Source organism: Carlito syrichta, unplaced genomic scaffold, assembly GCF_000164805.1.
Source record: "Carlito syrichta isolate Samal-C Ts95f unplaced genomic scaffold, Tarsius_syrichta-2.0.1 Scaffold289796, whole genome shotgun sequence".
Taxonomy (NCBI): Eukaryota; Metazoa; Chordata; class Mammalia; order Primates; family Tarsiidae; genus Carlito; species Carlito syrichta.
In genome coordinates this window covers 392,038-416,761 of record NW_007233892.1, presented here as the reverse complement: position 1 = coordinate 416,761, position 24,724 = coordinate 392,038, and the positions used below count along the sequence as shown (strand labels likewise).

General features: G+C 35.0%; 1 protein-coding gene across 4 annotated transcripts in view; it reads right to left on the bottom strand.

The window, feature by feature from the left end:
• SLIT2 (slit guidance ligand 2) overlaps window positions 1-24,724 on the bottom strand; it is a 387,750-nt gene that overhangs the window by 147,254 nt on the left and 215,772 nt on the right. For all 4 annotated transcript variants that reach the window (XM_008054352.2, XM_021710555.1, XM_021710556.1 and 1 more), the window contains exon 5: window positions 6,580-6,651. In XM_008054352.2, coding sequence (XP_008052543.1) covers window positions 6,580-6,651 — 72 coding nt within the window. The remainder of the gene's footprint in view (window positions 1-6,579; window positions 6,652-24,724) is intronic.

The following is a 24,724-nucleotide window of genomic DNA, read 5'->3' as shown; positions in this document are numbered from 1 at the left end:
GCATTTATGAAGAAATATTGTATAGATTACTGTTTTTACATGACATTACTGAGGAAAAGTGTTTAAGACATCCTGAAGATAAAACAAAATGCAAAGCTGGAGAGATTATTGGCAGCAAACTTTATCACAGTTGGGGATTATCGCAATTCAGAGTGTTCTTTTAGAAAAAAGGCAAACCAGGCAAATTAAAGGACCATGGACAGTTCCCACAGCACTGGTAAGTGACACTGGCTGAGCCACTGATTGTTTTTATATTTAAGTATCTGCAATAACCTCTAGTCACCCCCCCCCACCAACTAGCATTATTCTGTATAGTAAGAGGGGCTCTGGTCCTTATAGAATGAAACCCACCTTCATTTATAATCCATTTAGATAGAAAGCCACCCCTATAGGTTCAGAAGGTTCTATGCTGCATTGAGGATCCAAGGAATTTAATTTAAGACAGAATATAGCAAACCCCATGAATAAAAACCCCACATATCCTTCAAAATCTCTCCAGCTTCAGGCTTACTAAAACAATCTAGGAAGGAATTATGGGCATGAATATTTAGTTTCAATTTGATATCAATAGATTTTTTTATGATAAGCAATGCAATAAACTAAACATGAAAACTAGCTGACTAATGAAGACATTTTTGTAATTATGACTTATATGATAAAGCTAAATGAAATGGTACAATTTGCATACCTTCTTCTCTCTGATTGCTACATATTGATTGTATAACATGTGAGCAACCGTTACTCCCACATCATTAGGAGTTAAGAAGGCAATGATGAAGAGACACTAGAAGAGAGATATTTAAAACTAGAGAAATGCAAAATACACTGAAATACATCATTCTCTCTAGGAAAGAACTGTGAGTTTTCCTTCTATGGGTTTTAATTGAGCCATCAATACACAAACTGAAGATGACAGAGTTCCAGCAAAAAAATAAATAAATGTATAAAACTTCTAAGCTCAGTAATAACATATAGATTATCCTCTCTTTTCTGCTGGCCAAATCTTCTTATGCTAATAAACAATGCATCCCAAAATGGGTGATCACTTTTCTAAAGTGTGAGAGTCATATATATATGTTTTCCGAATTATGTCTTGGATTATCTAAAGAGAATCATGCTGAACCATCTTATGACTTAAACCCTTGTCAATAAATTCATTCTTTTATAGAGTCACTGCCTCCATAGTGAATACCCACTTTATTTATTTTTATTTATTTATTTTTATTTTTGAGTTGGATTCTCACTCTGTCACCCAGACTGGAGTGCAGTGGCCACTCCCGGCCACGGCAGCCTCGACCCTCTGGGCTCTGGCGATCCTTCCGCCTCAGGCTTCCGAGTTGCTGGAATTACAGGCACACACTACCATGTCCGGCTGATTTTTTGATTTATTGTAGAGATGAGGTCTCGCCAAGTTGCCCAGGTGGGTCTCGAACCCGTGGGCTCAGGCAATCCACTAACCTCAGTATGCCAAGGCGAGGGGTTACACGTTGAGCCACCAAGCCCAGCTCCACTTTATTTTGTATCTAACTAGATTCTACTTATTTTTGTTTTCCCTTCTTCATTTATGATTACTTCAGCCTAGTATAATTCATGTAAAAAATAAAAATACAAATATTTCCCCCCAACCTAATATTTACCAAGAGGCATTTTTCTTCCCTGAAAAATAAGGATAAGACTCATAACAGATGTAAGGAATGGAATTGGGATACTACAGGCAAATATTAAAAGAATATATTTATTTATGAAGAGGGAATGACAAAGTTTGCCTGGAATAAATAATACACTTGAAAGAGATTCTGCAACATTGAAGAAATCAAAGGTACAAAGTAAATAAACTTTGTTATTTGTGATGTGACTAAAAACAGGCAATCTATTTAATTTTTAAATTTATATATGCTTACATTTAATTATTTAATCCTGGGATAGCTATAGGAATGTTTTCTCATAAAACAAGAAAGTTTTAGTACATTTCTGTGCTTGTTGAGTACAGTACATATTTTAAGAATAAGCTTCAAATAAAAAGAATAAGCTAAGGAATCTTGGCAATAAAAATACATGCAAAGTTTCTAAAGAAAAGTTCTAGAAACATTGATTATATTTTGGTGAGGCATCAGTTGATAATTATATAGTATAAATACCTTATTCCATATTTGGATTGAGAGTTTAAAAACACAAATGTGAAATGTGCTGATGGTTGACTATTATAATTTAGTGACTATAATTTGGTTGATATTTTAATTCAATCTTGTTATTATCCTATCATATTTCACTGTCTAAAATTTCAGGGAAAAAAAAGTAGTTTAAATTGTGACTAGAGAAAATAAGCGAATAAAATAAAATATAAAGAGTTTGAATTCAGTTAAGAAATGAATAGAGACAAGCAAAAAAGTTATGGGGAGTCCTTAAACATCCCTAGAGATGTTTAAGAGCAAGATAAATGTCCATCTGTTTCGAATAGCTTTAGTGTGGCTTGCCTGGAGGAAAGGGAATAAGATCTGCTAATTTGCAAAATTTCCACAGCATCAATTTCGTATTGTCAGGATGCTGCCTTGAGCATATTTGCCAATCCACAAGATTAAAGCAAGTGCTTCCAGTGAAAATCATGTGAACACTGGAATTTACTCTGAATAAGTTCTGAATATGGTAAATCCAATAAACCGTTACAGTGCATTAAACTGAGCTTTACTAAATACTGAGTTATACAAAATATTGCCTAGATATAGCTAAAACACATATTTCTTTTGTCCAGTTTTCATTTTTCTCTTTTATTCTCTGAATAACTGAAGAGTAGCCATCGAGACACCATGCAGGGCTGCTCAATTTGTAAATGCTAGCTGGGCTCGGCGGCTCAGCCTGTAATCCTGCACCTTTGGGAGGCTGAGGTGAGTGGATTGCCAGAGCCCACGGGTTCGAGACCCTCCTGGGCAGCGAGACCTCATCTCTACAATAAACCAAAAAATCAGCCGGGCGTAGTAATGCATGCCTGTAATTCCGGCTAGGAGAAGGCTGAGGCGGAAGGATCGCCAGAGCCCAGCAGGTTGAGGCTGCGGTGGCTAGGAGCGGCCACTGCACTCCAGTCTGGGTGACAGAGTGAGACTCCAACTCAAAAAAAAAAAAAAAATGTGTAAATGCTCATACTGGCATGATAAATAGGATGAATCACTACACTTCCTTCTTATGCTAAATAGTAATAATATTAATAATGCTAATTATTCATTAATTCATTACTTGATGATTTATGGCTATCAGTTTCACAATAATATAAATTAACATTTACCATCAGTTTTAATATTTTACCAGATATCTTTCTTACATTTTAATGAAAAAACCAAACTTTATAGAAAGCCCCACGAGACAGGAACTTTTTTTATTTTTGTTTCAAAGACGTGGAGTACAATTCAGGGTTAGGTATACAAATGATCATCGCACAGGTAAATTGTTGGAGGAACTTTTTTTAGCAATGGAGTTTGGACTATTTTTTAACTATAAATTTGAGTTTTTAAAATTTTAGAACTATTTTTTATGTTTTATTTTTTCTGTAATCCCAATTAAATAAACCTATAATAAAATCAATCAATATAATAAATATAAACCTATAAATTGTTGCCGTCACTGTTTTTCACATTGCTATAGGAAGGAATGCGAATAGTGGGAATAAATTGTTATCCTCATCATCATTCAGTATCCACATGCGTTTCTTGAGTCCTTGTTCTTTCATAGAAATATAAACCCCAAAGCAGAAATTGTGTGAAGTCACACTATTCAACTTCCCCATATTCAGATTCTTAACACTTACACTTACCACTGCTGCTATTCAGAATTTATACAGTTACATCTTTTAAAAAAGTGGTCACATTCAATTCCTTATTTCCCAACATCACCACACACACACACACACACACACACACACACACACACACACACACACACACATACACACACACACTCTATTGCACTATACCGCTAATCTTCCAATCCAATCAAGACCCTGGTTTGGATAGTCTCGTTAATAAATTCTAACTTTCTCTATCCATCCTTGCCTACTTCTAGTCACCTGTATACAATACAAACCAATCTCAGATTTGTTTACATTTCCCTTCATAAACGCTTTCCCCCAGTATTCTTTGACAACATCAAGCAATACTTTTCTTTCCTCAGCACCTACAGCCCTCAGTATCTTGTTTATAAATAAGGATCTTGTATGCACTCATTTAATAATTTCTCATATATTTTTCTCCATTCCATAGCTCCATGTCAAGTTAACCAATAATATAATAGTCATATCAGTCCTTAATATTGCTCATTACTTCATGTTCTACTTTCTTGTCTGCTTACTATACATTTTTCTGGGCTAACTTTTAGCAGTTGATTAGCCGAATACTTGTGAAATGAAATATTACATTATTTTTCCATAGCATTTTACTGTTTTAAAATATCATTCACAGACCTTCTTTCCTGAATAACCATAACAAATCCAAGCAACTATTGTTTATTTATAAAAGTGAAAACAAGCCTCAGTGAAGCTGATTGGTTTGTTCGTATTTACACATCCAAAAAATAGTAAAACATTCTGAGACTCCAATCCTAAACTCATCTCACTGAATACGTAAAAGTCTTTAAATTCTGGGGGAAAAGCATTCCTTTGGTGGGGGAAAAGGTTTGAAAATTTTACTAAATCAACATTCCATTCCTCATAAAACATTAGCTGGCATTTTATTTGTTCTTTTATCTCTAAACTTTTAAAATCACATGTTTTAATGATAAATGAGGAGTACATAAGGAAGATTCCCACCATACCTTTTCCCTTCTTAGAAATATGCTTCTAAATGTATCCTTAAATATGGAAGAAGGGCCACTTGTTGACTTGAATTCCCTGAACATTTGTACCAAGAAGAATAAAAACCACCTGTTTTAAAGGACTTAGAGGTAATATTGTAATAAGATTTCAGATACCATTTCCAGGGTGGTCAACTGTCGCCATTGCTGTACTTTTACAGTCACGTAAGTACGTGCTACGTAGAGATTGTTATGTTGTTCTGATCAGACTGATTTAAACACCCTACACTACTGAGTCTACCTGAATATTTGTCCAAGATCTAACTAGAAAAGATAGAAAGAAAACAAGTAAAATCTTTTTAACTTGAGCACTGATAAAAACCTAGGGCCACGAATACATTTGTACCTTAGAAGTCTGTAGTTTTCTGTCTTTACCTGTACAGTGTGAAAGTACAAGTTTAAAACAAAATCATTTATTTTGAGGGTAAGACACAGAGGCCGAAATCTGTGACTTTATAAGCAGTTGTCTTCTTTGACAAGGAAAAACATCTGTCTTACTTTTGCTAGTGGAAAAACAGCATTAGATTCAACCATGGAAAATTCTGAATATAAGTTAATTCTTTTAAAAGTGCCTGCCCTGTTTATTACTAGCTAAGAAATATTGAATTCCTGACAGTTAATCTCGGCACACAGGGGCTTTTCTTCCCTTACATTCCAAACTAATGTAAAGACTAGGAAAAACATTTTATATCCTAGTATTCACAGTCAATAAAAACTCATCATTTAAAAAAGTAATATTAAAATATATTAATATTACTTTAAAATTTATAAAGGTATATTCTGACAATATTAGGATTGTCATTGAGATCCTAAATCTCATATGTACCTTAAGAGCTTTAGTTACTTAAAAAAAAAAAAAACAACACACAAACGTACAAACAACAACAAAATAACTTGTACTTGAGATACCAGATTAAAGATTTATGGAGGAAAAACACAGAAATGTACTTTTTAAAAAAGGAGGCTATAAGTACAATTTTTCATGAAAATAGAGGGAAAAGGGAGGTAACAAAAATAATCATACAAAGGGAAAGAAATACTTTTTTTCAATCTCACACTTTTGGCATTTAATAAAAATGGTAATATTAAAGTTTTAGAAAAAGCTGTAGCTTTAGAGTACAGGTGTCTCTAGCAAGAAACTATTATCTACTCTTTCCAGAAAAAAATAGTTCATATTCTGCATTTCCAATAAATATCAACAGTAATTGAAAAGGAAATTATTGAAGTAGACTGAAAGAAAAAGAGAAAATACATTACAAATACATTTTAAATAAATCATCTCTTAGGTTTCAAAATATTAATGACAAGGCTTGAAGAATGAATTTGATAATGACTAATTTTCCAGATATCTTGTTAATGAGAAACTCTTCAGATAGCTTATGAAAACAACTTAAAACTAACTGCTACAACTTTACCTATGCAAGCTAGTTATCTGTGGGTGCCACAAAAATGCACATTTTAAGAGATGTTCACCATAATCAGAAGTGTCTGAACGCTAATGGTAACCACTTTGAGTACCTCTTGTAATTGCAGAGGTTGAATGTGACTTGTATTTATCTTATTGAGTACCACGATTTTAATACAGTTTTTTTCTTTTCTTAAAGTGTATATATATTTTGGGGGGCACCCTCTGTATATACAAGAATTTCACCATTTTATTGTGATACTTTATTTAATATAAACTTGACTTTTAAAATAGCTAATAATGTGAAACATTATAAAATTAAAAAAATGTATACTTACAAATTTTTAATGTCAACTGCCCCGCGGAATGCCTTCCTTGGAATTGCCTGAATTTGGTTTTCACTAAGATCACTAAAAAGAACAACAACAAAAAAGGTCAAATTATTAAATATTATTTAAAAACTATTTCAATAAAAGCATTTTAGAAGTGATAAGACATCAGAAAAAATTGAGAGAATCATAATTATACACACAGCACTAGATTCAATTTCTAATACAAATATGTTATATTCTTATCATAAATTAAAAGGCTGTACTAAATGATTCCATGATGTTTCCAGATCTTAATTTTATAAAAATTTATAAAATATGGCACTCTTAAATTCAGGAGATGTTCCACTTATGAGCAATTAAATATTTTTTAAACCAATAATAAGTTGTTTATAACTCAATTTCAGGGGGTTCTGGAGTTTTATATATAGTTTATATTTTCCTAACATCAGTGATGGAACTTATAATGTATGTAGGAAAGCGGCCTACCTAATTTACCAGAGGAGAGTGGGTAAAAACTGATAAAACATAGGCAGTATGATTAAGTTTTCTTAGCACTTTAAGTAATCATCAAAATGGAACAGGGCAGAAACAGCCCAACAATAAAACCAACATCTTATGCATGAAATATTAATAGCAGGTTGATTTAAAACCTTTTAAAAATAATTATATTATAACCATAAACACAGGTTGTCTATATTTGCATTTTAATTTAATTGTGAAATGTTTTAATCAAAGAAAAAAGCACTCTGTTAGTTGGAATATTAAGTTTGTAAAAATCACTCATCTCACAAAAAGGATCATTATTTCTCCTTCAAAGAATCCAGATGTAATTCTGTGAGCCCACATAGCATTATTTGCCTTAACAAACAGAATATAAACATGCATGCAAAAATGTCAATGAAAACAAAATTCTCATCTAGTTTTAAGTAATATTACCTCATAGCAGAAAGTTGAAATATCAAATAGATAAACTATTAAAACAACAATGATGGTATTAAAAGTAATTTTTAAAATCTGATTCTTACAAAGAAAGATGAAGCTACTGACCACAGGTGCATAGCAGATGAAAAGAGAGCCAATTTCCAATATGTGGAGGCATACTGAACAGATTCATCCACATCCTCTCCCCCAGTGCTGCTTATGACCATTGCTTGGTGTACACATACTTGTGGCCACGCAAGAGAGAGAGAGATAATTGGCAGATACAGAGATTTATTGTGTGGTCTTGACCTCACTAGTACCAAGTTTTAAACAAATGAGACTTGCACTTATGTATCTTAATATCCTCAATGTTAAATAAAAAGTTTGCTCAGCAATTTGTAAAAAATAAAATGAAATGCTAACCTATTTAAAGAGCAAAAGTCCTCAGCAAAAAAAAAAAAAAAGAAAAGAAAAGAAAAGGAAAGAAAGAAAGAAAGAAAAAGAAAAATCAAACAGTAAATTTGCTTATGCAGGCGTTAAGGTAGCCGACTGCTTCCTAAGCAACATAGCTTAGCAACATAGCTTATTACTGCTTTCAATGGTTTCAGTATATCCCTAAGAGTAATAAACCTTCATTTCCTTAAAAATTGCTTATTTCTCCAGCTTCTCATTGATTCAGACTGACTTCCTTCCTTTGTTTAATTACATCTAGTTAAGAATGTCTAACAATATATATTTAAATGCCTTGATACCAAAATCAGTGTTCAGAGAAGGCTACCGAACAAAGAGAAAGCAAAGAGATAAAGAACAAACCAAAGTCAGAAAGCAGTAAGAAATGAGAAAAAAGAAAAGACTGAATTCAAATAAACTGGAATCTATAATATCTTCTGCAAACCACAAGTGCTTTTACTATTGTGTCTCTGCCAATCTCTTATAATGTTCCACTTCTGAGACAATGCTTCAGATAGTGTATAGATGAATAAAATTGATGCGATGTTTGTTTCAGATCTTGCCTGCTGCCAGGCTCTGTGGCTTTTCCAACTTGAAAGCTGGGACTACTTCATTCCCCACCAACAATCTCAACTCTGCTCAGTTCCTTGGCACAGTTTTGTCTTTGAGTCATTGAAGTATAGTGGGCTGGGAGGAAAGTCAGGGAGATGATTTTAGAGGGTTCATAGAAACATCACAGTCAGAACATCATTTTTTTGAATTTGATTTTAGTTCTGATTTCCTTTGGCAGAAATCGTAAGGCAAAGAATAGCTTTATCCTGTGGACACCAATCTTTTCTTTTTATCAGAATGTGAAAGACTGTCAGGTTCACAGACTCCTCATTTTCTTAAGGCTAATGATGTATGTGTGGCTGCCCACCTTAATAGATGGCTCCCCAGAGGAGGCTTTGGGGTCTCAACTCTGGTACCAAGTCCACCGTGGCAGGCAACATTAGTTATGACTCCTTCAGTTAAGTGGGCTCTGTTCACCCATGACAGAAGGAAGAAACTAACACATTTTCAGTATCTATTGTATGCAATAGCTGAATTTTTTTAGAAAGACTATGTTATTCCATTTAAACTATATTTCCTTTACTCCGCATAACTACCATGTAGAATAGGTATTATGATCTTGATTTTACGGGAAAGGAAACTAAGCTTCAGAGACATCAGGTATCAATGCTAAACATTGAGACAAACTGGTAAAGAAAACACAAGTAAATATTGAATCAAAATTTAGGGATTTATAAATATGATGCCAAAGTTTACTTCATCTCAATATTCCTTTTTGGGGGGTGTCTAGGATTGTAAAGGCTTTTCCTGAACTCATTCTAGCCTCTGATTTGCATCATTTTCAAAATAATAGGTTAGTATGTTTAAACAACGAATCATATTTTCTATGTATAATCATGTGGAGGTTAGCAGTTATTTCAATCTGCCATACATTTATTTAATATCTACTATATATGTGGGCACTGGTCAATGTACAAGGGCTACTGAATTCCTATCTTCAAAAATATTGAAATCCAATAAAGAACATGAGGCAAGTAGCCAAAGAGAAGGATAAATAAGAGAAATTCAAACTCATTACTGTATTGAAAGTCAAAAGAGTGAGAAAAGACTTAAGACAAAAAGGCAATGTGAAGTTTCAAGATACAAAAGTAGAGATACAGCAATTTCAGTGACAAGAATGATATAAACAGGGGCATGAAGATGGGGAAATAGCACTTTTTATGGGAATAGTTTGAGACCTGACTTACTGAGAAGATACAACATATGTAGTGGAGTAACTGGAAAAGAAGTTGAAAAGAGGCTGAAATCAATGGTGTGCTGAGTAGACTTTTTTGTACCAATTGAGGAATGTTTTCTCATTTTAGCAGACAATTTGGGGAAGTGGGGGCAGTGGATGGGAGCAGGAAACAGTCTCTTCCTTAGATAGGCTAAACTAGCAATGGAGTATAGGATGGATATGTGAGGTTAAAGATTCAAGTTTAGTTACATCAAATTTGGAAGACCAGATACAAGACTTCTGTGATAGCTGAGGAAAGGACAGTGAGATCTTCAAGCAATATAACAACCAACGATCCACTGCTTGCTTACTCTGGAACAGTTAGCAGGTGAGGCATCTCCACAGTATAAAGAGAAAAGATGGCAAAGAGTATGACATGTACGAAGAACTAAAACTTAGAAGTGGATTGCCTGTGGAGATGTATTAGGTGAGGAATAGAGAGGAGGATACAGAGTTTACTTTGAAGTTAATGAGAGAGACCACTAACAAAATTGAGAAATCAGAAGAGCAATTTGCAATGTTAGCTATTATTTTGGCTACGGAAATTTTTCAGTCTAGTTGGAGACGTGACATATATATCACACAGTTTGAGGATAATAAAGAGCACATGGTGAGTAAAATGTGTGGTATTTGAGAAAAGTGATTGAGAAAATAGCTTATAGAAGGAGGTTTGTTGACCCCAGGCTATCTTCCAAATAAAATAAGATTTTATGTGAAACTTGTTGAGAAATGATTGAGTTCAGTAATTCTTCAGTGCTGGGGAAGGGGTTGACAGGTAGTGAGTGGCAGGATTTTTTTTAGGTTAAGAAAAATTTATTTAGAAGGTAAATTAGAGAAAAAGGGTGGATTCACCTCCTCAAGATTGAAGAGGTGACCAAATGCAAAGAAGCGTTTTATGTAATTCCGGCTACTTGGAAGGCTGAGGCAGAAGGATCGCCAGAGCCCAGCAGGTAGAGGCTGCGGTGACTGGGAGCTGCCACTGCACTCCAGTCTGGGCGACAGAGTGAGACTCCAACTCAAAAAAAAAAAAAAAAAAAGAAGCGTTTTAGGAGCGGCAGGATTTGAAGGAAAGAAAATTAAGAGCATTGACTTCAGACCTAGTCCACTTGAGATTAAATTCTAGTTTTGCCATTTATTAGCCATGTGACCTTAAGAAACTCACTCACCTTCTCTGTGTCTCATCTTTTCATCTGTAAAATGGAACAATAATAGTGCCTACTTCATAAGATGGCTGGGTAGATTCAATGATTCTAGGCTTTTAAAATGTTCAAAAATTACTTGGCCCACAGTAAGCACTACCAAAGTGATGGTTAGAAACATGTCACAATTGTTCTACTTGAAGAGTCTGCTGTGTGCCTGAGTGCATCTTCTCTATTCCTTGAAGATTACTGCAGTCGGTCTGAAACATTACTGATGGGAGTGTGTCGCTCTCTGATCTGTGTTGAATGAACAAAATGAGTCAGAACTACTGCGTTAGTGGGATGGAGCTGCCAAGGGATGAGTTTGTAATTATATCACTAGGTAATCGAGTGTAAAATGTGTTTTGGAGGAAGGAAATGGCTGGATTGGAGTTGATTTTTAGGAAGATTAATCTGGAAATTAAGTTTGAGAACAGGCAGGAATAATGGGCAGAGGGGTGGTATCGGGCAGTGTCTCAGAAAGTCTGTGGGTCTCCAGTGAACTATGCAATGTTTTTGGAGAAAATTAAGTAATAAAGCGGAGTTAGGCTCAGGTGCAAATATAAAATCTTCAATGTAAGTTAAGGGGATTTTCATTTCAGGAAGAAGTTAGAGTCACTCAAGTTTGCTGAGTAAGGAAATAGCAAAACGGAAAAAAGTGTTTGGAAAAGACAACTGTGCTAATGATACACAGGATATTAGGGAGTTGGTATTAAAAACAAGAAAACTTGGTTAGTTTTGTTAGGAGGTTATTGCAAATGTTCAGGCATAATAATATAAACTTAAAATATTGAATGCTTTCAATTTGAAAGCTTGGTTTATTCATTTTTCAATATAAGTAATTGAGAAGGGCTAGAAAAGAATTTGCATTATTGGTATTTCTGCAATTGAAAAGATACCGACTTCCCAGAGCCAAGCTTGAAAAGTAGGACTGGTGACCAGACTTGAAACCACGGAGTTTTCCATTTTTAGACACTCCCCTTTCTACTACAGTCAACTCATTTCCAAAACTACCCTGACACAGTCTCCAATCCAGCCCCTTCCTGTTATTCTCCACTACCATGGTCACTGTGAGATTTAATCAACACTCATCACCACTTTCACTGGTGACTGATACTCCAAAGTGATCTCTCTGCTTTGACTTATGATTCCCTCCAGTGCATTCCCCACACTGGCACCAACAGTGACATTTCCAAAATTAAAACTGTATCAAATCATTTTGTCCTGAAGTCTTCCCTAATTCAGTTAAGGAGACATCATTCACATGGTTATTGGGACCAAACATTTTGGCTTCCTCACAAACACCTTACATCCTTCTACACACTATATTCAATCTACCAACAAATCTTTCAACTCTATTTTCAAAATATATCCAGAAGCTGACCTACCTGCACACCTCCGCTCCCTTCACCAAACCCACCATCTCCTCTCCCCTGGGTTATCTTAATAGACTCTCAACTATCTTATCCCTCTGCTTTTGCCGTTTCCTTCCCAGAGCCACATCTCCAAGTAAAACTCTTCACAGATAACTTGTTTCATTACAAAGGAAAATTCAAAGCACCATAACTTGGTACAGGTACCAAGATAAATTGGCCGACCCATGCTTTTAATCTTGTTTTACTCTTCCCTTCGTCTACTCTGCTCCACCAAAATGGCCTCCTTGGCGGTTCCTGAAAACTTCACCCATTATCTTACTTCAGGGTCTTCTTTGATACCTGTTGTACCTCTGTTTCTACTTTCAGTCCTTTGTTCATGAATTCCATGCTTTTAATTCACCTTGTACAAAATTGTCTTTCAAATCACTCAGGTTTTGCATTCTCTTGTTAGAAATATGATAAATGTAGGCAGGAATTTTAGTGTATCTTGGTTTGTAAAATTTCTGGCATGCGATAGAACTTCTGCAAATGTCTGTGCAAGGAAGGCAGGGAAAGATAAAGAGAAAACACTGCAAAACATGGCAACTTTCTGGATATATATAGGCAAGAGAGAAAGGTCTCAAATATAACTCTGCAGTCTGAGGCCTGATAAGTAACAAAATCTAGTACTATAGGTACAAGTGGGAAATCAGGAAGGAAAACTGGGCTTCTGAGAGGAATTTTAGACACACTGATACCAAGACAATGCAGGTGAGGTAAATGATAATGTTTAATAAAATGCTAGAGATAAGAGAATGGGACTCAGGAAAGAAATCAAAGACAGATTAAAAAAATCTTTGTACCACGGTGAGAACTGAACTGCACACCGCATACATAAATCTCCTTTTGGGTGGTATACACTTACAAATTTCACATTTGCTGGTTATTCTGTACAAGAACGCAATGCTCAGTTATTCAAGATTGTAATATTCACAAGTGGAATAAGTCAGCTGTGGACTTCTCTTGCCTTACTCCTATTCTTTCATCCATTTACTCAAAATCACTTATTGACAGCATAAAAATTGATGTGATTACTGGTTTATGGCAGTTCTGTCCCTTTTAGGGTACGTTTTCACCACCAACTTAACTGCAGTGTTTTGATACTTATGCTGTCTCTTCTACACATGCCTTTCCTCTTCCAGGTCTTATAAAATCCTATATAGAATAAGTACTTTGATCATTCTTTATCAGATGTATAAATGAGTTTTTTTTAATTATATATTTTTTATTTTAAAATTGTGGGGTACAGTTAAGGGTTAGGTATACAAATATTCACTGTGCAGTTACCCTTGTTGATGAGGTGTGCCCCCCAACCTGGGACAGATATTGACTACCGTTAAAATTCCACCTTCCTCCCCTTGTTCCCCCCATAGTTTCCCGCCACTGTCAATCCTTTTCTTATAGTATTATGGTAGTTGTTCAGGGTCCACTTATGAGTGAGAACATGTGATACTCAGATCTTTGTTTCTGTGAGAGATCAAGAGAGCAGGGAGACAGACCACAGACTGGGAAAAAGTATTTGCTAACTCCATGTCTGACAAAGGCCTAACATCAAGGATCTACAAGGGACTCAAACGTGCTGAAAAGAAACTGAGTTCTTTTTAGGGTTTTTTAGGACTGTTCTTTCATCAAAAATTCCTGTACCAGGAATTCTGGTACTTAGCAAAACAAAAGCTTTACTGAACATGGTAATAATAACACATCTCATTTTCTTCTAATATGTACTTTTTGTACATAGAATTAACAGAAGTTTTTTTATACAACTTATTCATGATGATTTTAAGACCTGACAAATATTTAAGCGTGAAAAAGTATATACCATAAACTTGATGAAATGAGGTGACATGCAAAGCTAACATTTATTGGGCAATGGTTAACTCCCAGGCAACACACTTTGATGCATCTGATTATAATCACATCAGGATGTACACTTTCATCCACATTTTGGAAATGAGGATCGGAGGTTTGCAGAGGCTACAAAATTTACCTGTGGTCATACAGCAAGTAAGCAGTGAAGGTATGATTGAAACTTGGTTCTGTTGTTCTCCAAACCTCATACTTTTAACCACTGCTGCCCTGCTTCCTATAGAAGGTGGATCATAGTACAATCACCCTAGAGCTGAGGATCACCCATAAAAATAATCTAGGGAGATTATTTTTAAAAATGGACTTCTGAGTGCCACTCTGGAAATATTAGTCAGAATCTCTAGAGAAGAGGTCAAGGAATCTACATTTTTTTACAAGTCTGTCAGGTAACTGGTATGCTCATGGTCTTTGAACCCCATGCCAGTAGTTCATTGGAACACCTCTGATAAGTGGTATCTTCTAGATTTTGTTTGGTTTATAAATATAGCATTTTTGTATTTGAATTGGAATCTATGCTCACAGAAAATAAAAACCAGGAAGCACCATTAAACTCAAGAAGAATGTATATGCTACTCTAGACAAAGAGAATTGGACAAGACGGTCCACTGTTTGATGACAGGAAATTTACCATTTCAGCCATTTTGAAGTGCACAGTTCACTGGCGTTAAGTACATTAGCATTGTTGTGCAACCATCACCACCATTCTTCTTCAAAACTTGTTGAGAGCTCGGTTTTTTTATTATAATAAATATGTGGGGTACAATTCAGGGTTAGGTATACAAATAATGATTATACCTTGTTGATGAGGTATGCCCATCCCTCCACTAGCAGTTTCTATCAACTGTCAATCCTACCCTCCCTCCCCTGACAGTTTCCCACTAGGGATTCAAAGTTTGCCAATCCCTTTCTTAAAGTATTATAATAATTGTTTAAGGTTCGCTTATGAGTGAAAACATATGGTACTCTGCCCTTTGTTTCGGTGATAGATTACAGAGTATGATTGACTCCAAATCCATCCAAGTAGCTGCAAAGTTCATATGTTTGTCCTTCGTTAAGGCTGCATAATATTCCATTGTGTATATGTACCACATTTTAAAAAATCCAGTCCAGAGAGCTCACTTTTTAAAACTTTTTTTTGCATAATGTGAAATTTAACAACTAGTATACTATCTTGAAATAATAAAGAATTCACAATGAATTCACAAAGAACTTGTATCTTTTCCCTTTCTTCTATACAAAACGGTATCCATAACATTGTCCCATATTAGATGTCTTGCCAAGTGATATATAAGTTATCATTTAAGTTTCCTATAAACACTTCTATTGACATATTCCAAGAGGAGATGCCTAATTAGGTAGAGCCATGAGGTAATGGAAGGTATTAAAAATAGTGTCTACATCAATGAATAAAAAATAACAATAACCTTTTTGTGTGCCTTTATGAGAAGGGATGCTGAGTTGATGACCATGTTTTAGACTAGCTCCCTCCGCCTTTTTTTTGCCACATCAAAGCACAAGGATAATCACAAGGTGCCTGAAGTGGAACCTGGAGGGTGATATATTAGAACAGGTCCAGGAAACAGATCCTTTTGGATAGCAATCCTTGACTTCACCCCTTAAAAGCTAGGTGTCCACATGGTCTTGGTCAAGTTACTGAGATTATTTGACTTATGTTTTATTTTCTCTATCTCTAGAAAACAAATACCAAGCACTGTTGTGTTAGGGTTCCTTTGATGATCTAATTCTCCGATGTATCCTTTGTGAAAGCATGAAGTGCCTTACCCAATCGTAGCACACAAAGGGCACACACATATGTTACTTTTTGCACTTCTATTAGTTTATTTTAGTTCGCCTAAGTCAGTATATGCTGAACACATTTCTAGTTCTTAGGAATAAAGAGACAACAATATCACAGTTCCTGCTCTCAAGAAGCTCACATTCAGAAAGGGAAAGCAGGTATGTAAAGTGATCTTTACAATACTGTATGGATTTTTAAAAAAATCGGTTAGAAAATATAGAAGGTTCTCAAATATTGGAGGAGGAAATGCACATTGTTATTGCTTAGAGTGTTGGTGATAGTAGATGATAGTAAAAAAAGACACTGCAAAGGCGTTTCTTAAGTTTATGAATGGAGTCCTAGAATACCTAGGCATGTATAATCTAATGTCCATGTTTTTTTTTTTTTCTTGGCAACCTTTTGCACATGCTTGTCTCTCTGCCTGGAATATTCATATGTTGTCCATTCAGTTAATCCTCTTATTCATCCTTTGGAGTTTGAACATTCTCTCTTCCAAAAACTTTCTCTGAAATATCTTAATACTGGAGTAGGTTCCATTCCTCATACTCTTGTTAACTTATTATAACTAACTGGTATCATACTGAATTGTACTTGTGAACTTACTTGTTGACATAGTCCACGAAAGCAGAAAGTTCTCTAATAATAATACTGAATAATTAATCACCATATTCCTGGTGCCTAATGCAGTGCCTGGCTGTGGTCATCAAAACATAAGGTCTATATATCATTAGAAAATTGATATTATAGTTATTGGCATTTGGGGTCTCAATAAAATTATATATTTAACAGGTACTTGATGTTTTTTAAGGGACTGTTATATGAAAATGCCATCTTCTGCTTTGGCAAATACAAACAATGATATACTTATTATTTTGTTCCCTAGATATGATAGAGGTATTCTTTTCATGATTGAAATATCTTTAATGAGATCAGTAAAATAAAGGTTAATACCAAAGTTAGAACGAATGAATCAGTATAAGTACTTTGTATTTAAATGGAAGAGTCTTTGAAAACTTTTATTCAGCCTAAACTATAGTCTCAGACTCGGCTGACTGTCTCTAAACTTATTTAATTCTCTCAATACTGGCTCCAGGGATATGTAGGAGTTTCATAATTTTGTCAATAAAGCATGAATGCTAACCAGGAAATAATCATTTCCTGAATACTCATCTCCATGCCTTTGTGTCAGGAATTGCCCTATTCATTTATGAAGACATATTAAAAATGTGATCCTATTTTTCTCATCAAAGTGACTGCAATATACTAAAAAAGACAAGGCATGCATATGTGAGTAGAGAGCAAACACAAACTAATGATGGCATGCATGTGTACGTAAATTAAGGGGAAATCACATGAGTGAAGTGACATACGAATTCAAAAATGCTTTTGAAAGAGGGGAACACTGAATTAAGGAAAGTGATGAGAATGGTTTGGTAAGAAGAAATGGACAGTTATTTATTTTTTACACAAGAACATCATGGAGGGATGAAAGACGCAGGTGTATTAAGGGTGACATAATTGGAGATGAATGGGAAGAAGATAGAGTTTGCCATATTTAACAATAAGAAGAGAAAAGAGAGGTTTGTTGGGATTCTAGAACATTTGAATAGATGACTGAGGAGTTTTCAGATAATCTTAATAACAGTAGAGAAACAAGATGAGCATTCTTTATCAAGACCTAACACAGGTTTCAGGAAACTGTGCAAGAATGACTTGAGCACTCCATCTAACAGTTTCAGAGGAGTAAGACTTGTCATTTTTCTGCCACCCTTCCTCCTCCCAAGTTTTTTGTGTCGATGTGTGCACTCAAATTGTGACTTTACAAAAACATGTGGTCTATAAAGAGAGTCAACCATCACGACTTCCTTCTAGAATTTATGGATTTTAACTAAAAATGATACATGATAACTATGAAAAAGTGTTCAATGGAAGACAAACTTCAGTTATGAAATTAAAAAAAGACTACAAATAAAGTCTTGATAAATAAAACTGGAAAATATCAAACCTCCAGAGAGAAAATTTTTGCAATTGACTTTAGCAACCATATTGATATATGATTTACAAACCCAAAATACCAATTTAATCTGTATAATTCAATAATTCTTAGGTTGTTTCTGGAGTTGTGTGACCTCATCATAATCTAATTTTATAACATTTTAATTAACTCCCCCAAAATCTTGTACTCATTAGCAGTCTTCCCCTTTCCCACCCTAATGTTGAGCATGTTCCTTTACTTCTTTTCTTTTTATTTCTCAATAGGATTGCATTGTATAACATATTTTGCTGACCTATTCCTCCATTGATAAATGTAGCAGACTTTTTAAAGCAATATTTAAATCAATAGCTACGTCTGCTGAGGACTAGTATTATTTGTTATGTTCCTTAGTTCCTTCAGTATACTTTTGTACTTGGTTTAGCATTTCTTAGTTTAACAAGAGTCTACAATTAAATCATGGCCATCAAGGAATGTCTATTGCTTTAGACCACTGCAAACCTTTTCAGGCACCACACTTCTCTTAGATGTCTTATCTGTTGTGGTTCAACTCTATACATTAGATTATAGTGTCCATCCCTTAATTTTACCTCCATAAACCCACAACAGTTCTGCAATGCATGAGATATTCTTTTGATCATGCTAACATAATTTGAACAGACTATATTAATAACTCTTAGTTTGTTTTGAACATGGAATAAAATTGTTATCAAAAATAAGAATAGATGTATTTTTCTGTCATTACTTTCACCACATATTTATATCCATGCTAATTCAGAGCTTGATATATATATATATATATATATATATTTATTTATTTATTTATTTATTTATTTTTCCTAAATGTGTATGTGTCCATGTGTGTACATATAAGAGAGAGAAGGTAGGGCAGAGGGAGACAGAAAGACAGAGACAGAGACAGACAGACCCACAAAGAAAACACACACACACACACACACACAGAGAGAGAGAGAGAGAGAGAGAGAGAGAGAGAGAGAGAGAGAGAGACTGAGAAGCTTACTGTATCCAACACAGAGATAGGTGTAGGCAAGTTGGTAGGTAGGTAGGTAGATAAGTAGATAGATAGATAAAGTAATGTAGATATCTGCAATTTAGGTAAAAAATTGTAAAATACTACAATCTAAATTTTTAAAATATTTAGACAGATATTAATGATTTTTCTATTTAAAACAAACTTATAAATTCTATAATAATAATTTTAGAAGTCTTGCTTGAGGCATTCTCTGTAGTCTGCAGAAAAAATTATATAAGATGAAAACAAATTTCAGATATAGGTATTTAAACCACTCGTTATATATTCACTTATTCCTACTTCTACAAATTTAAGGCAACTTTTAAGAGTATTCTTTTTGAAAAAATTGTCATCTCTGTGTTTCTTACCTGTTCTAAAGATTTTTAAAAGGTAGAATGTAATCTAATGGTGTTGAAATACTGCTCAGCTTTTAACAAAAGAGTCAATACCGCAATGCTGCTATTTTATTGCCCACGACGTATGGTTTCCAGTTGAGTATCCCATTAACCTTAGAGTGCAGTGATATCATTTTAATTATATAAATTGAAACAGCAATGTATAATACCTATATCATGTAAAAATGGATTCACTTTATGTGAAAGTGTCTAAACTATGTTTCACTATGAAGCAATAAATTTGCTTTAGATGGCAAACCTGCCTGTAAATTTAATTACTGGTAATTTTATTTTCCTCCACGGTTTAACCTCTCTTAGAGTCTGACCGGGAATATCATAAATCTGCACTCCATGGACTACTTTGGAAACTACTGAGTAATGATAAATGAGTATTTGCCCAGATTTTAACTTTAGAAAAGCAAAGAAATATAAATGTGGATGGGAAAGAATTATGCCAACCTGTAAAAGTCAGTACAGTTTAAATTCCTAATTTGGTAAAAAGTATAATTTACTTAATTAAATGCTTTTTGTTCCAATATCTAATCGAATAATGTATTTCATGGAAAGGAATTATTTTCATATATTTGAAGATCCAAATAGCTGAGTATATGTAAGAAAAGAATGAGTTTCACATGAGAGAGAGATGTTTGCATTAGTTCAAGAAAAAGACTAGTGCATATGCAGTAGGGTGGTACATAGAATAATCAGTTGTTGCATGGGTTACATGCCAAGGAACTGATGCAAGACAGGGAGAGGTTTGAAAGTGTGGGAGAAACATTCCCATCGATGCTTTTTATCCTTTAGAATCCCCTGAAGGGTAGCTATTTCTAAAGGCACAAACGGGAAACATGGTTATGGAGGGTGGAAATGAGTACATTTCAATGTTAATTCAATGTGACACACACCTGGTGAAAACAATCATATGTCTTCTTGTGAACAGAAAGGAGAGTATGGCGTAGGTTTAAGAGCTGTGTCACTCAAACCAGAGGGTCTGGATCCACATCTGGGCTCTGCCACTTATTGGCTTTGTGCCTTGGTCAAGCCATTCAAGCTTTGTATACTTTTACCTCTGTATCTGTAAAATGGGAATAATAAGACTGCCTACCCCATAAGGTCGTTGCTTGGGTAGAGCCTGAACAATTCTTTGTAAAGTGCTTAGCACAGAGTAAGTGTCTGATACATGCTAGCCCTGCCAGTGTGTGAGTCTGCATATTTCTATCTGTTCCCTCCACTTTGGGGTGAATTTGAAGGTTTGGTCTTTACCTTAATCATCTAAGATGTTTAACCCAGATGTGTCATTTATTAGCTTTATGATCTTGTGTCAGTTTTTCTTTTAAACTTCTCTAGGCTTCAATTTCCTAATCTATAAATTAAAACTAACATTTATAACATATTTCATAGAGCTGTTGGAAACTTATATGAGATATTAAGCACAAGATCTTACACATATTAATAACACTCAGTAAATGTTCCATATTAGCATTTTAATGTGGAAATATATACCAACACAAAAGGTTTCAGAAGATGTGCGACAATTTAGGTAAAATTTTACATATTAATCATATTTAGCAAAGTAAAATTTAGGATGGAGTAGAAAAAGATTCTTTCCCAGGAAAACATAGTATTTGTGAATTACACTGCTGTCATTAACAATAAATACTTAAAACAATCCCAGTAAGCACTGGGCATTTTAAGATACACTTTAAATTCAGGAAATTTAAATTAATCATATACAGTTTCTGAATTACAAAGAAGGATAATAGGTTCAAAACCCATATCCGGGCATACTATAACGTTCTGAATATAAAAATCCATTTTATAATTGTTGAAAGGCAATGTTAAGCTAATGTTTCCACTAAACGCACAAACCACCCTTGATTATGCAGCTAGCAGACATTTTGAGGGAACTGAAGTCACATTTTGATGAGATCATGATATCTAAACTGTATGTAAAATAGAGTTAGCCACAGACAGAACAGCTGAAAGGCAACTTCTGGTTCTAAATTCAATGACCTATCTGGTGTTGGCTCTCATGAATGGAGGTCATGGGGGTGAGCATAGGTAATTCTTGCCACCTGCTCTACCAGCAGAAAGGCCTCCATGTAGCCCACAGCAGGAGGTGCTTCTCACTGCAGACTGCCCGTTTTCCCAAGGGCACCATGTTCATGGGGCAGAAAAAACACTGCCAACCTGCAGAGAGCATTCACTATGATATAGAAAATCAAATAAATGACAGAGAGTTCTGTTGATGTAAGACAGAAAGAGCGAGAAAAGACAGCAGAGAGGGCAAATTGATGACGTGACGGGGTTAAAAACAAGAGAGAAAGGGAAAAGAAGGAAAAAATAATAGGAGGCGCAGAACATGCAAACAAAAGGGCAACTTGTGCAAAAGAAGGAAGAATAAGAGGATAGTTTTTAAAGAGGATCATTTCTAAACTGTCCATTTGGTTCCCTTTATATAATGTGTAGGAATGTTTCTACTCTGAGGCATTGTTCTAACTGCTTACACATATTACCCATTTGATAGTCACAACATTAAGAAGTTGTTATTGGTATCTCCAAGATGAGGAAATGGAGGCATAGAACGGTGAAGGAACTTGCCCTAAGCATTTAACAGGTATTAGGGAGACAGCAGTGAACACAACAAAGTCCCTTCTCTCAGGAAGTGAAACCTAAAATCGCACAGGTTGAGTTTGTTCTGGGTTTGAAAAGATGCTTGCAGTTTGAGTGAGAAGAAAGTGCAAATTTACTACATGCACACATCTAGCACACCATCTATATTTCCCACTTGTTTCCAGTTGTTTCTTTATTGTGCAAAAAGCTTTGCCATTAAAACATCTTACCAATTCTACCTTGACCACGTTAGCTTACATAATTTTAATGAGACAAAATTCACTTTAACATTTTTGTATAGTGTACGAATAACTTTATTTTTTAAATTTCAGTAGCTTTGGGGGTAGGTTCAAATAATTTTAGGTAACATGGTTGCCTTGTACAGCGGTGAAGAAGTCTGGCCTCTGAGTGTACCCATCACTCCTGCCTATGCACACCGTACCTGATTTTTCAACCCTCCATCTCTCCGTTCCTGACTTCTGAGTCCCAAATGCCCATTATACCATTGTATATGTCTTTGCAGATTGTTATTTTAGCTCCCACATATAAGTGAGAACATGCACAGGAACAGAAAGCCAAACATTTTAACTTCTTTCTTTTTTTTTTTTTTTTGAGTTGGAGTCTCACTCTGTTGCCTAGGCTGGAGTGTGGTGGCACACACGGCCACCACAACAGCATCAACTTGCTGGGCTCAGGCGATCCTTCTGCCTCAGCCTTCCAAGTAGTGGAACTAAAGGTATGCACTACCATGCCTGGTTAATTTTTTGATTTTTTTTTTTAAATTGTAGAGATGAGGTCTCCCCAAATTGCCCGGGCTGGTCGAGAACCTGCGAGTTCAGGCAACCCACTCACCTCGGCCTCCCAAAGTGCTGGGATTACAGGCTGAGCCACCAAGCCTGGCCCATTTTAACATTTTTAATGCAACTCAAATGCTATGGTTGTTTTGCCAGCTGTCAATGTGTATTTTAACCCACCATACTTTTACTGAATCTCTCTTAATAATGTATGTCACAGTATCTCACAGTGTAGGTTGCTGGAGAATTGCATTCCAGCTCCACCAAGCCTTCCACTTGTTTAACTCTATTTAGATGCCAGAATAAACCCAGACAGATTTTGCTGTGTAAGTCAATCTACTGGCCGCTGAATCAATTCTGCCTAACAACTGTTCCAAAAAGGCACTTAAATCAATTTGCTACAAAGGTACTGCATTAAATGATATATGCACCAACTATATTTAGTCATTCTACACAGATAATTAACCCCGGCAAATTCAAGGCTCACATCTGAGTACAGTTTTCAGTCTCAGTATATCTTGTTTGAAACATTCATTAATAAAATAAATCCAACACATACATGCCCTTTAAGTATGCATTAGTAGAAAATTAACCTACGAGGTATAAGTAGTTTTCATTTCATAAGATTTGGGAAAATTTTATTCACCTTAAGAAAATTCAATATATACTTTTCTGATGTGTAGTATTCCCTTCAGCTATGTTAACCGGAAAAAAGGAGTCCTTAAAGGAATTAGTAGGAACTGACTGAACTCTGAAGAGGAAAACAGTAGATTAATTCCAAAGAAATCATAACATTTTGGATTTACAATGAGGAAGAAAAGAATTTGTAGGGTTTTATTTATACCCCACATAGAAAGTCGCATTGGTCACATCAGTAAGTGAGACTATGTGGCAGCTACTGACAGTGGAACTCACTTCAGGAATGTCTAGCAAAGATGCAGAGAATCCATGCCTGCTGAGAGAGCACAGAGCTGGAAATGGTAAGAAGACACGGACCTCTGTCCCTGGTCAGGGCTGCTGGGTGACTTGTAATAGTAAAGAAAAATAAAACCCTTTTGTGGGGCTTTGAAAAATGCATATGTATACATACCCATAAGTTTGCCTGTTTCAAAGTTCTTATTCTTCTTTTTTGAATTTGCATCTTGTCTTTTTTGTGTGTATAAAATAGATTATTCTGAGGTCTGCTTTTTTCTTTTTAGTTTGTTATTCAAATTTCACTCTTTTCCCACAGATTCAGAGGCTGAGATTGACTAGATTATAATTATGAAGTACCACAGCATAAATTTCATCATGTTATATAGGAAGGAGTATAATTCCAAATCAAATATTAGATTTACACTATGGTTTTTCCAAATATACATAAGAAACAAATATCTTAGTACAATTCTCTAGAGCATTTTGACTCAAAAATAAGTTTTCTAAAAATGGATACAAGTGAAAAAATCTGCAGCACTTGGATAAATTAGTGTAATTAGTTGGGTCAAAATTTTCCTTCATCAGAAATATAGTTAGACGTTTTTCAGTAAAAGTAAGATGTGCTCTTGTCCATTTGGAGACATTCACGTGTTCTCTGGCTATAGGTCAGGGGGATTAGACGAGGTGGCATTTTTAAGTCCTTTCTACTTCAATGGTTATCATTGACTTTTTCTGATATTAAGGTTATATACCATCAGAAATTCAAGTGAAATAAAATACAATTGAACTGTAAATATCTAAAATGTGAATTAAAATACAAAACTCCAATATAAGAAAGATTCAGAATGCTCTGTTTTTATTATGTCACTGAATAAAATGGACCCCCAAATCATAGGGCACCCATATGGTTTGAACAGTTTCAGTGGGATTTTATATTCATTCGGGTCACATC